This window comes from Pogonomyrmex barbatus, unplaced genomic scaffold, assembly GCF_055798465.1.
Source record: "Pogonomyrmex barbatus isolate J1 unplaced genomic scaffold, ASM5579846v1 scaffold12, whole genome shotgun sequence".
Classification (NCBI taxonomy): domain Eukaryota; kingdom Metazoa; phylum Arthropoda; class Insecta; order Hymenoptera; family Formicidae; genus Pogonomyrmex; species Pogonomyrmex barbatus.
Window position 1 is genome coordinate 4,203,778 of NW_028297108.1, and position 14,025 is coordinate 4,217,802.

Genomic DNA, 14,025 nt, shown 5'->3' on the forward strand with positions numbered 1-14,025 from the left:
GACGATCGATAACCGCGATAATGAAATATGCTGGACGTTTATGTAAATTTGTGCAGCATCGAGGCGAACCTAACCGTTACGCGGTTATTATTATTGTAATTAGATAGGAGGAATAGCGGTGTATTTTTAGCAGATTTTGCCATCGCGCGAAGAAAAGTTTGCCTATTATCGTAGTTACGATTCGAACGGCGGTATTATCCTTAATGGTTGCGATAGCACACGATAATTAATTTATTTAGAACAAATCCGCCGGAATTTCATTAACACTTATTATATGCTGATAATTCGAAGTGGTAACATTAAGAATATTTCAAGGGAAAAAGAAAATAAAAAGAATGAAGAGAATTAAAAAGGAAACTGAATTTTTTTTATAATTTGGTTAGATATTTTATATACTAATTGGTTCATCGCGCACATTATAATTTAATAAAATAATGGTTAAATTACGCTTACAGTGGCTAAAGTGATTTTTGTTTTGCGCATTAATCATGCCGTGCATCCAATTTACGATGCCCAGCATCCCGTAAATTTGCCGGTACGTGCTGTACGGTTATACTATTTGTTATCGTGCAACTTTTTATCGAATGGAAATAACGATGCCATTGTCGGTCATAATATCGAGTTAAGTGTAATTTAACAGAGAGGTGTTGATAACCTATGTCTGGATGAGAGGAGACCCCCGAAGTCGCATCAGTCACTCGCTCGCACCCTTAACATTATTCGCGTGTCTTCACGACGCTCCCTCGTATCCCCCCCCCTCTCCTCCACCCGAGTCGATGGCGCGCACCCACGGTATGTTGCCGTCGTCGCGTTATACTTACATCCCATAAAATATACGCCTTAATGTATCGCAAAAAGTACATCACAAGTCGATGTACTTTCTGGATATAGCGGCGCACCAAGTTCCGCACGAGGGAAATGGATGGAGAGAAATAAGAAGGAAGGAGCACGTCGGAAAGAAAGGGGGCGTGGAACCCCTGCGAGGGTGAGCGAGAGGAACTGACGGAGCCGGCCGGAGCGCGAAACGAGAGTTTTCATAAATTCCATCCCCGCGCTGACAAGCATTTTTCTCGTAAATCTTACCTGTCCTCGAACTCGTTAAGCGAAAGCTCGCTCGAAAATTGCGCGCGCGCGTGTCGTATCTATCGCACGAAACTGTTAACGCGTTGCGGGACGCGCGGCGCGATAGATTGCCCGCGTTCGGGAATTTTTTTGGGACTGATGATGCATTCTTGACAGAGTTTTTCATCGTTCCGCGATGTTTTATCACGAAACAAGAACTATGGACGCCGCCAAATATCAGAGGGCGACGCCAAAAATAACATACGCCATCGATCGATGCACTCGATACATCGTGTTTTCCTAGAATAAAACACAAATTTTTCGATATATGCAATCCATTTTTCAAAGCCTATTCCGTAATTAAAGAAAAAAAAAAAAAAAGAAAAATATTGTGTTAAAATGATAGCGCTTTATTACCTCGAATATATCGCACACGATAATAAAGTATGAGTATAAAATAAATATTTATGAGAATTTTTATCAAAAAATTATTCTAAAAATATTTCTTTGAAAAATGACGAAAATTAAAAATAAGACACTTTTTTACAATATTTTAAAGATTAAAAAATCTAAAAAGTCTTGCATTATATTAAGATATACATAAACATATTTTATATATTTTACTATTAATTGTATTTATATAATTGCATATATAAATCACTGCAAAAAATTTAGGTTACAATAACTACACGTATCAATAACATGTATTCAGATTTTGTGATATAACAATACATTTCGATGCCTGTTACACGTGTACACATTGATATATTTATCAATTCCGTGCAATATTTACACAACATGACGAATGCAACCACGTGTATAAATTTCTGCCGGACGAAAGACTCACGTTCGGCGTACAGGGAAAATTTAAAAAGGGGGCAAATATTTTATAGAAATGGCGGGAGAGAGACAATAGACATTTTTCTCGCGGAGTTCATCCACTTTCGCAACAGTTACACATAGAATTATGCGAAAATTGCGTGTGCATACGTATTATTCATATCTCGCAGATTAAATATGCCAGGCGTTTCGCCTCGCGTTGTCGGCGGGAATTAAGCCATTGCTAAAATTTTAACTCACTAATCGTAATCTCTAACTGAGGCCCGCGCGCGCACCCCCGTGACCCAGATACTCGATATATATATATATATATATATATATGTATGCGTTGTTTGCGTTAATTTATGAGAATAGCTACATCCACGATATATATTAACGATATTAAAGCGTCCTTGCTTATTATAGAATAGCGCTTGAGACTATGAAACTGCTTCTCACACATTTTCACTATGCGCGATTAAATTCCACGAGATCTTCGCACTTGGCGTATTAACATATCTATCATTTAAATAAAAAGGATACAATTATAATAGGATATAATTATGTTTCTCGAATGATTACTGCGGACCGTACCGAGTCACATCAAATCTCAATTCTGATCTGGTAACTTATGAAAATTGTAATTACTTTCAGATTTATAGATATTAAAACAAACTTTAAATATATTACTCGAATTTTATCTTTGTGTCAAATGCACGTTAATAAGTACGTTTTAAAAAAGTTTGCTATATTATATGGAAAAAGTATAAAAATACTAATGAGCAGGATTATGTGACTCATTATCAGTGAGGAATTAAAAATTCCACGTGGACACGCGAGGCCTCGCGAGCAACATGTGAGCAACGTTAAGCGTACGCTAAACTCACGCCGATAAGTCGCGCTCGTTCGTACGTAGAACTCCGACGCGCGATTACGCGACGGCAAATTTAATTAGATACGCGGGCGCATAAGTTAAAGCAGTTTAATGTTTCATTTAACCTTTAGCGGGACGTCTTGGTGAAAGGCGGCTCGGCTCGGCCCTTGAGGAAATCTCTCTTTCTTATGACTGCACACGACGTTGTCGTCTCGCAAGGGCGCAACGGCGCAGGGGCAAAACTTAACACGGCGAATCGTTAAATTATATTTTGCAGTCCTCCGCTCGTAAAAGCCGCGAACGAGGCGGCGGTGCGCGACGTGGATGAGGTAAAAGCGGGGAGCGTCGGTTAGCGCTTCGTCAACACTCGTAAAATTTCCCCGCGTTAAAGCCCCGAAGCTTGATGAGCGAGCGCCAAACTTCGGAACAAGCGGCGTAATATAGTAGCGCGACTTAACGGTGCTCTTAACGGAAGGCACCGCGTCGCGACGGGATAATCGTGAATGTCAGATTGTCCTGGAAATTAAAAAAGGGTAGGAAAAGTATAGGAAGGAAGGAGAAGGAAAAGATTAGACTTTTCCACGCTCTTGAGAACGCGCCCGCGATGAAATTCCAAATCGCGATAATAAATCGAAACAAGTGCTAGAGAGAGAGAGAGAGAGAGAGAGAGAGAGAGAGAAATATATATATAGAGATAATAATCGTACGAAAGGAAAGAAGCGGAAGGGATTTACATACAAAAGTCATCAATTTTTGCGTCTTAATTTATTTATATTTCATGTCTTTTCAGCATGCACGTATTATCGCGCATCATTAAGAGGATTATCGCGAAGCTCGAGGAGAGAAAAAAAAAAAGACGAAATAATCGAGATCAATCTTGCTTAAAATAAAGAACCCTTCAAGTTTCTCTCGGCGGGCAGCCTCCCCTAAACCTCACGATTATTGCCGTGATAATACAACGAGGTCCGCTTAATGTCCGCGGTGTCCTTATCACATGCGCTTCATTTTTAACTTTCCACACGGTGTTTCCCCGGGCCTAACCGTACCATGCTTTTTTTACGACTACGCATAACCGCAACACTCTTAATCACCGTGTCTGGAGTAAGCCGACCGCGAGTTAAATTAACGCGAGTCTCGCGTTTCATTAGAGGGAAACACAGAGGAGGTGCATGTTGCTTCTCGTGTAAACACGCGGTGACGGCTTACCCCGCGACAGGGGTTTTTTTTTCCAATTATTGAGTTAATAACGAAAGAGAAACAAAGTTCGACACAAGCGAGGCGATAAACGCGAGCGTAATGCTCTTATCGTTCGCTTCATTTTGCTGCGCTCTCTTCATCAGCGCTTCCGTCGTGCTTTTCACCCGATGACTGTTCGCTTTTTTATGCTTTTGATATGTCAGAGGGGAGGAACTTGCCATTGCGATCTTTTGAGAGTTAATTATGCGTCCTTTCGACGGTGCACTGGTAACTACGGATTATTGCGAATGTTACAATTACCCCGCTACTACAGCCGCTTACAAACTCCTCATATTGCAGTTCATTACCTTTGATATCGTAGCGTCGATTAACAGAGACTCGTGTCACACGCAGCTCGACCTGGCACAATGGCATTGTTAAATCAGTCTATGCGATTCGCTACTGAAATCCATATCCGAGTAAACAGCTCGGTGTCGATTCTCGCGGGGGGGGGGGGGGGGGGCGCACTTTGCGTCAGCGTTTGCAAAATTTTGCGTAGCGAGCGTAGCCGCCAACGGCGAAATCGAGCAAAGTTCGAAACGAGAAATAGAATGAGCAGGCTTAATACTTATTATTACTTCAAATTCTCGAACGTGCATTCCTTCCCTCCAGATCTCTTAACCCTGCCGCTCATCCCTTTTCTCTCTCTCTCGCATTGAACCTTAGCGAGAGACGGGACACTTCCTCCACCTTTTCCATTGGCGTCTTTTTCACCGTCGCCCCCGTGGCTGCCGTCGAGAGAAGCTCCCCCGAGCCCATTAGACCACCCTTTACCCAGAGGGTTGACTTATGACGCTGGCTACGCGAAAGGAGCTTGAGTGAGTTACTCTCCTCTCGCGGTAGGAGGAACCCGATGGTTGAAGGAGGACAGACAAGAATGAAAGAGGATAAAGGAAAAAGAACGGGTGTTACCTGATATACCCTCGGAAAAAAAGCGAATCCTCTCGCGTTGTTTTTCGCTGTACAAAGACGGGAGACGCGGACGTACGAGGGGGAGAGAGTGTTCGTTATCTTAAACGATGCTCCGTCAAAAGACCAAGTACAAACTGCTCCCGTGCAGCAACGACAGGATTTAACGGGGCTCTGATCGCGAAGACAACGTTCAAACAAAGCTGGAACAGCGCCAAGAAATTGCAATTGCATGCGATAGGGAGCTCGCGCAGGCGAGGGAGCGAACGAGCAGCACCGCCTTTCCACTTTAATTAATCCGAATAGGCAGAACTCGGCGCCAACCCCTAAATAACTGGCGCAAACTCGTTTCGTTGCTGTTATTCCGGCAAGGGTTACGCCGTGTGTGTGTGCAGCTGTACCTCGACGATTGTCCAAAGCAGTCCCCGGCTGCGACCTATTCGCGCCCGCATAATGTCGTCGATTGTCCTTATATTGGCACACCGTGTCGCTTTCGACGGTAATTTCCCATCTGTACCTTTGATTCGGGATCGAATTCAGGTCGCGCTTACAATTGAGCCATGCCACTGGAAACTGTCTCTCGACGCTCAATCGAGATTCGCACCAGCATTGACATATGACGACGTAGTTAGCAAGCTTTATTAAGCTAAGCATAGGGGCCTCGGGAGAATCACAAGAAATCCTCGTCTTCTCTTACTTTTTTCTCCTTTCTTTCGTGTGAAATATAAGTAGGGATCGGATAATTCTAAAAATTGAGATTTAGGTGGAAAATGTAGAAAAAGTTGCTCTCGTCTTCTCATTTAACTCCCAAATGTGTGCTACATGACTAATGAATTTTTAAATAGAGAATAAAGAATAAATTTCTAAAAAAAAGTTTAATTTTCAATATTTTTCTGTCCGACATTTTTCACGTCGAGTCTTCGTCCAAAGAGAAGAGTCGCGGGAATATCCGGGACAATTTTCTGAATCGTCTTCAACGATTGAGAGCTATAAATCACAAGATCGCGGATGTAAATTCTAATGTAATTGAAGCAAAACTCCGCGTTGAATGCGCACGTCGGAATTAAAAAGTATCGCGGCAACGTGCACACGACGGGCGCATCGAAGGTGTACCGGCGGCGGGTACACTTCGGAATGCTTTCGGTGTGTAAACATATTTCCTATTTGTATTCTATCCGGATGAAATCCTGTATTCATCGAGCCGTGCGCGCGGCGAATTCATCCTCGTTTCATCCTTCGATTCCACTCCGCGACGCACTCCTGCTACCCCAGAAGGATGGAGGATGAGACGAAGAGACAGAGCGAGACGAACGCGCCTCGCGCATTTCGTATACGTACACGTACGCGTGTACGCACGCGTGTACGTATGCGCACGCGTGCGTCACATTTGCTCTCGTAATATTAAATGCAAGAGAAGATATTTCAATATTGGTTGGCAAATACACAAATAACACGGCCATGCATCGCCCTTTCATCTGCATCGTGCGCACATACGCTCGTGTCGCTGCATATCCCTGTAGAATCGTCCGGGATCTCGCGGGAAGGCCCGAGAATGCTGTCGCTGCGCCTACTGACAGGCGGAAGAGAACGCGAATACGATTTTCCAAAGCATAAGGAAAATTCGACACTTCTCCACCGGCGCATCCGTCGATCGCAAAGCTACAAAATTGAATCAGCCGGTTGGAAAACATGAGGACATTTTTATATCTCGTTTCGTTTCATTTGCCCTCTGCCTCTACACTTTAATCTCAGTATGCATAATATTTCACATATGGGACAATTTTTATATTTTATAAAAATTTTATAAATAGAATTTTTAGTTTAATCGAATAAGTTTTTCGGTAAAATATAGTATAAAACGAATTGTAAAAATGAATTATAAAGTTTCAACTTATAAAATAAAGATACCTCAAATTATTAGATATATAGCAAATTAAAATTATTAGTATATATAATAGTAATTATTAGTATAAATTATTTATATATAACATGTCCAAATTCTATCTCTACCTCTTTATTTTTTACAATTCAGATATCGATTTGATAATTCACTCAAGTCTTTACTCGATCGTTAAGATCGTGACGGATATATGATCTGGGACGGATCGGGACGGATATCTTTGATAGATTTAATTTTTCCGATTTTTTTCCATCAAAAATCTGCTGTTGTATCAAAATTGTAAGTCGTTAATTGTCATGTCCTGAAAATATCGATCGACCTAGTGCGAGAGGACCACGGTATTTACTTATTATTTTTATTCAGCCGCGTATCTCGTTGCATATCCCATGGATATAAAAACAAAATGCGCCGACAACAACTATTTAATAAAAACAAGAAATTATATCGTTGTTGAAATAAAACATGGAAATAGAAGTTTTCGTAATTTTATATGTGATACAAGGTATGATATTAAAAATTGCGTTTGAATCGATACGATCCATCTCCCGTGTCTCTTGTGCAACGTAAAGCACGGTTCGAGCTTAGACATTTACGCATGTATATTGCATCGATCTTTGAAATAAAAGAGCAACATGAAAATTTTCTCAAGATATATGATATTTTCGCTTTAATGAGAGAGATATACGAGCTGTTATTTGTTTAACGGCGCAAGTCAAACTTGAAGAACTAATACGTCCGAGTGAGATATGCGATTACAAATTGACGCGATATATTTATCGCGTAGTCCCGAGTCTTTATCCCTTTCAGAAGCAGGAAAAGTCTAATATGCATAAATACGTAGTTTCGGAAAACGTCATCATTTTTCACCGTGAAATTTTATGGCAGAAAGATAGAGATATCGCGCGCTATCCATTCTACCGCCCACTTAAAATATTCCTGACTTCGACTATCCGATCGATACGGTAAACTGGAATTATGAAAAGTTGAACAGGGTATTATGTCAGTGGTTTTTAACGCAAATATCTCTTCATGCTCTCTGGTGTTATGTATGCCGACCGTATTTAAAGCGACTCGTGTGCGCTGATTATTTAAAATTTATACGGAACAGCCCACACGACATATGTTCTGTCATCTTGAATCGTATTCCATGTGTTCGAGATCTAATTGTGCAACACCAGAAACGTCCCTCTTCGCGATGAATATTTTAAACCGTTATTAGAAGTTATTAGCGCTCGTAGAAATGTTATCGTTAAACCGACGATAATTTGCGCATTCACCTGTTAATTTTGCATTGTTCTTTACTTCGTACATATACGTTTTATCGTGTATACGCGTAAAAAATTACAATACCGACCAGAGGTTTTAAAGACAAGGTTTTAAAACGAGCGCTAAAACTCATAAGATGAAGAGAAAAAGACATTAATTAATTTTAATGTTGATATGCTCGCGTCGTAAAAATTATCATAATGTAATCTAGCATGAGAAATTACTAAAAACACAAAATTCTACCGTGAACAAATCATTTGACATTCGAATTTTTGAAGTAATAAGCAAAAAATTTCTTTTTCAAATAATTTACCAACAAGCATCAACTTGAAGAAATTACAGACACAACAAAACTTTAACAAATTAAAATGTTGTAATGAGATTATATTTCCAAGTTGGAAAATAAATTCCGATAGGCATGAAAGTTTATCAGGTAGTTCGTTTATAGGTGCTTGGTATTAACGAGTTCAAAAGAAAATTAATTAGAAGAGATAAAAAAAACATCAATTGACAGTTTACAGTAACAGGACAAATTTCTACCGTATATTCTACTTCCTGAATCCGATGAAAGCGATATAATTTCAAATTGTAAAAAAAGTATCAGAAATCGTGGTTGATATTCTTGACATATTTTCTATTTGCATCGAGGGAAATTTTCCGGATGGCGAATAAATAATCCATATTGTTATAAACCATACTTTCCTCCAGATAACTTTTTCCAGTATAACTTTTTCGCGTCGGTGCGCTAACAATGCGCACGTGATTCCATCGGGATAACAATACGACCGGGCGCGTTCCTTCCTGGTTGGCTTACGGGAAATTGTAGATGAGGCACGATTACGTATTCCGATCGTATGCGATATCAGTCCGCCTCGCTTCTCACTCGTGATGGAGTGTTTTCTACCCTCGACCCTTACTCTCTCTTCCGTTTCTTTCCCATCTATCTACCGAATACTTTACCGAATTCTATCGTAGGCGAGTTCTTTCCTTACCTAGGACTATCTCGATAAATCGTAATACCTGCTGCGGAGTTAAAACGCGCATAATCTTTTCTTATTGCATAAATATAAAGAAAATTTCACGTTATTTAAATGCAGACAAAATGCGTTCGCGTTGACACACGACGTCCGCCATATCTGTTTACGCTCCGCGCGGAATTGAGCTGTCACATCACGTCAAATTTCGATCGATAATTAACGAATTTAAATTTTATTAGCTAATTGATATTAACTAGTAAAGTCAAATATTTGATACAAAATGAAGGGGAAAGAAAGAAGAATGATAATTTACAACTCAGCCATCAAAATAAATACATATTAATTGAGAATTCAGATTTTTAGCGAGTGAGAGAGAGTTTCCAAAAATTCCTAATTATGTCGCCATTCATTTCCATGTTTCTTTCCTCCACGATCGAAGTCACGATCGCAATGCGGCCGCCGGAAACCGCCACGTATGGCACGCGAATCTACTCGAGCGAATAACGAATTCCGAAATCGACACCCGACGAAAATTCGGCGGCCTGCGAAATTAACAGGCCGCACCAGGTCACACCGATAATTGCGGGCTTCGTTTTAACCCGGAACCATAATAACCAAACGGAATCCTTTAACAGCCACTACGCGCGCATGTTTCGTTCGTTCGCTCGCAAGGGAAACAACACGCACGGTTCATGCACGGTATTTGTCTTCCGAGGGAAAAAATATCCGGAGTTTACCGCGAATTTCGAGGTAAATCAATCCTCCTATTCGCGTTTTTCGTCCCAATGCATCGTGTTGCAATCCATATCCATCAGACAAAATACATTGCACTTTGTATTGTTTTTAACGGGCGCCCGCACCTTGTCGTGCGATCGTAGCGTCGCCCTCGCGTCCTTCACAATTTATTTGCGCGATAGACGCCGCTTATCTCACCCACGATCGTTTCCTGATTATAACCGTCATAATCAGGGGGATAAAATATCAGAAAGGTCACAAGCGGGGCGATCGATCCCTAGGACAGTAGGGTCCCTCGATTCTACGCCCCATTCTCGACTCCCGGTGTTCGCCGGTGTGTTTACTTTACGAATGGGCAGGGCGGGTTCCTTCGTGGGGTGGAGAAGGTCACGGGGAGGGCTTGAATTATACCGGGCCGGTAGTGACGTCGGCGAAGATAATCACACGCCTCGCAACGGCCAGTTCATCATCGCGGTATCGCGCTCCGAGGGAGCTGATGCATCGTGGAAAGCCTCGCACGAACTCCGAGCCGGACGGAAAACGGAATGTACGAATCAGGGGTGGGAAAAGGAGACGGCCGGACAGGGTGAAGGGAGGAGAGAGCGACACGGGGAGATCGACCTTTTCCTAGCCCTCAGCCGAGCTCAACGTCTCCGCAGGACGTGGTAGGAACTCTATTAGCGGCGGAAAAATGAAGTAAAAGACGTGACGAGCGGCGTGGAATATAGACGTCCACTCAAACGTGATTCCGTCAAGCTCGTTACCGCATTCGTATTACCATACTTTTAAATAATTACGCGAGACAGAGAGATTGCGCGGTCCGCTGAAGAAACGACGCTCGTCTTCACGTGTTAATAATAAATCTGAGTCCGAATAAAAAAAATCTGCTCGCGTTATTAATTAAGAATATTAAGATAATTATATAACGATGATTAACAAAATTCAATATGTAAATGGTGGTATTCCGGATATATGAATATGCGGATGTAATATTATGGGAAATACGAGGAAACAATTCCTCGTGTGTACATTTAGAGCTTTTAAAAGCACGGCTACAATCGATAACGTTATGAATGATGAATATATTTTTGATCCAACATTTTATATTTGTGTTTCAGGTGCCTTGCAAATTACCGAATCCGACGTAAGCGATCAGGGGAAGTATGAATGCGTTGCTAACAATTCCGTAGGTACAGAGTACTCCAAGTCGACTACGTTGTACGTGAAAGGTACGTGATGACTCTTACAAATGCTCGCATGCGAATATCGTAATGTAGATTAATTAATTAAATTAATTAATTTTCGAGCGCATTTATTTCCTAGTTATAGTTAATAAATATAATAGTTAATATAGTTAATAAATATAATTTTTCATCGTCTTTATAACCGTCCCCCGCTAATAATATCTTATTAGAGCAATGCGACATGAAAGCAGGAAAAAATGTTTCTAATGAAAATTTGCGGATTTGAAGCCGCAAAAGGACGTTTTCGTTGACCAAATAACGAACGCGGCTTGAGCTCGTCGTACAGTCACGCCAATGCCATAAACGTAGACGTTTTCTTGTTCGTAATTAAAATTAATGCAACGCAATTAGGACGTAATTAAACTAAACGGGCGGTACAAAGGGCTCGCACTACTCACCTAGCGCATGTTACGTGCCGAGACTTTCTGTTCCTTGCGATTTCGAATCCCGGCGTTTCCACTTAATCGTCATAGCCGCGATTTACAAAATCTGCGCGACAGCTTTACAAAATAATCGTTCGGGAGTTTTGCTGTGTTTCGCGAATTTTCACCGAGCACGGTTAATTCGCCATCGTAAAACGTATTCAAACGCAATTATTCCCTAATTGGATGCGCCATTCCGCGCGTTTCGATTTAATGTCATTCGTAAATAAATAAACGGTTACGTGCGCTCAATCATATGTAACTTACATACTGCGAACAAGCATGCATATTATATAAAAGCAAAACTCTATTATGTATTAAATCTTTTTTTATACTTTTTTTTCCAGAAGTATCTCATTTTTCAGTTACAAATTGGATTTATTCGAGAAATATGACAAAACAACAAATAACAGGTTTTTAATTATAAACGTAGAAATTCTTATGAATTAATTAAATTTCAATGATCACATGGGCAACAAAATTTGGCTTGATTTAATATAATTCTATTACTAAATCAAACAAAGATTTTTTTTCTAAATTTCTAAGTTTCTAAATTTCTAAATTTTGAGATAAAAAATTAAGAGAAATTAGGCTAAATAAAATTTAGTGATTGAAGGATAGAGTATTTACACCTGATTGTGTTGTTGCTTAGTACGTCGCGTTTCACCAAGCTTCTCGATTCCTCCACCGGCGGTGAGCGAGATAATGCTGGGAGGAGCACTAAATCTCACCTGCGTCGCGGTAGGCGCGCCTATGCCCTATGTCAAATGGAGAAGAGACCCGGCAGTCGATCTAACGCCGGAGGACAATCTGCCAGTCGGCAAAAACGTCCTGATATTGACCGACATCAAGGAATCCGCTAATTACACGTGCACGGCGGCCAGCGATCTTGGTGTAATCGAGGCGACCACGATGGTGAAAGTTCAATGTTCGTATCAAATTTCCTCCAATTTTTTTGGATCTCCTCCCTCTTTTAATTTATTTTATAAATCTTTTCTGCATTTCGCGTTTTCCAATTTACATTATCGCAGATTACATGATGCGAACCGATTAATCGCGCGTTACATTCACCGGATAACTAATCGATCAGCAAGCTTAGACCTTGCGTTGCGATAACTACAACCGCCATGAAGCAATTTACACTGAGCCGAGGACTAGCTGGAAGAGGACCTTCACGGGAAAAAACATTCTTACATTCTTACTCGCCTAATAAATTTAATTTTTCCAACGTTTTCTCTAGAATAGCTCTTAAATATCGCGACGATTTTATACGCGTTCGAATAAATAATTTAATTTTCTATGAGACTAGATACGATATTTATAAATCAAGTGTCGGAAAGGTAAAGCCGTAATAATCCCCCTGCAGCTCTTCCCGGCCCGCCAGAGAACGTTCAAGTGTCGGACATCACCGCGACGTCGGTGAAGCTGAGCTGGTCCTACAAAGGACCGGATGAGCTGCAGTATTACGTAATTCAGCATAAACCGAAGCACGTGAACCAGGCATATGCCGAGATATCCGGTATCACGACGATGTACTACCATGTTAGGAGTCTCAGCCCGTATACGGAGTACGAGCTTTACGTAATAGCTGTGAACAGCATCGGGCGTGGTCCCCCAAGTGCCCCGGTGATAGTCACCACTGGTGAAACAAGTCAGTACTAGCATTTATTATTGTACTATTCTCTAATCATTTTTACGCTTCTCTCGTGGCTGGAAACGACTATTTTCCTATTTTCCTTTCTGAAATGTATGGTTCGCGCATCCAATCTCGTAACACGTATTAATCGGAAAATCGACTTTTCCAAGACAAATTTTCATTTGATGTTGTACGTGTACTAACAGATCAACTATGTGACGTCTTTACGTCTTTATATTGTTATAATTAAATTATGCGTAAAAAATAGATTTTTCTCTAATTTGCAGTCAAATTAACAAATGAGGGAAAATATCGTTTCTACATAATGATATCTTATTTTATCAACATTCTTCTCTCGTCAGTCTTGAACTTATCGTTCGATTAAGCTTATCAAGAAATAACGACATCTACTAAATCAATCATCTTTGACGTACACGGAAGCTTTATTGGGCATCTATATCATGACGTTATGACAAAGTAAACCCACTCACGTTTCATTTCTGCGCCTCACAACGAATAAACGTGCGGTAAGCTTACTCGCCGGTTAAATCGCGAACACATTTCGAACACTGTCGATTTTTTTCCGCGCATCCACGTTTGCGAGGATCGAACAGCGATAATGTAAGGGTGTAGTGGAGGAACGGCACTACTCCGACATGAGCGTGAATTTTTTGCACGTAGATAGAATTTTTGTACACCATCGAGAAAGAGGAGCGAATTTTTACGCACATTTTTTGAGGGAAATTCTGTATTTTTTCCATGCTGTCCGCCGTGGACGCACGATTTGATCCATGTAAGTGACAAGAAAATTTTTTTCACCTATCACCAAAACCTCTCCCCCAATATGCTCTTTGTTGCACCAATGTGTTAGTGTTTTTGCGGGACCGTTCCACAGCGTTTCGTCGCGCTTCGACGTCTCGTGTCATTTGTGTATTTTCTCGCCTC

At 40.9% G+C, this 14,025-nt stretch overlaps 1 protein-coding gene across 10 annotated transcripts in view; it reads left to right on the forward strand.

Annotated features, from left to right (window-relative positions):
• Positions 1-14,025, forward strand: part of Lar (tyrosine-protein phosphatase Lar) — a 382,209-nt gene that overhangs the window by 345,633 nt on the left and 22,551 nt on the right. For 9 of the 10 annotated variants that reach the window (XM_089071364.1, XM_089071370.1, XM_089071368.1 and 6 more), the window contains 3 exons: positions 10,897-11,007; positions 12,097-12,372; positions 12,811-13,095. In XM_089071364.1, the coding sequence (XP_088927490.1) occupies positions 10,897-11,007; positions 12,097-12,372; positions 12,811-13,095 (672 nt within the window). Of the gene's footprint in view, positions 1-10,896; positions 11,008-12,096; positions 12,373-12,810; positions 13,096-13,131; positions 13,874-14,025 lie in introns of those variants that run through there. The other variant, XM_089071372.1, reaches the window with a different exon arrangement.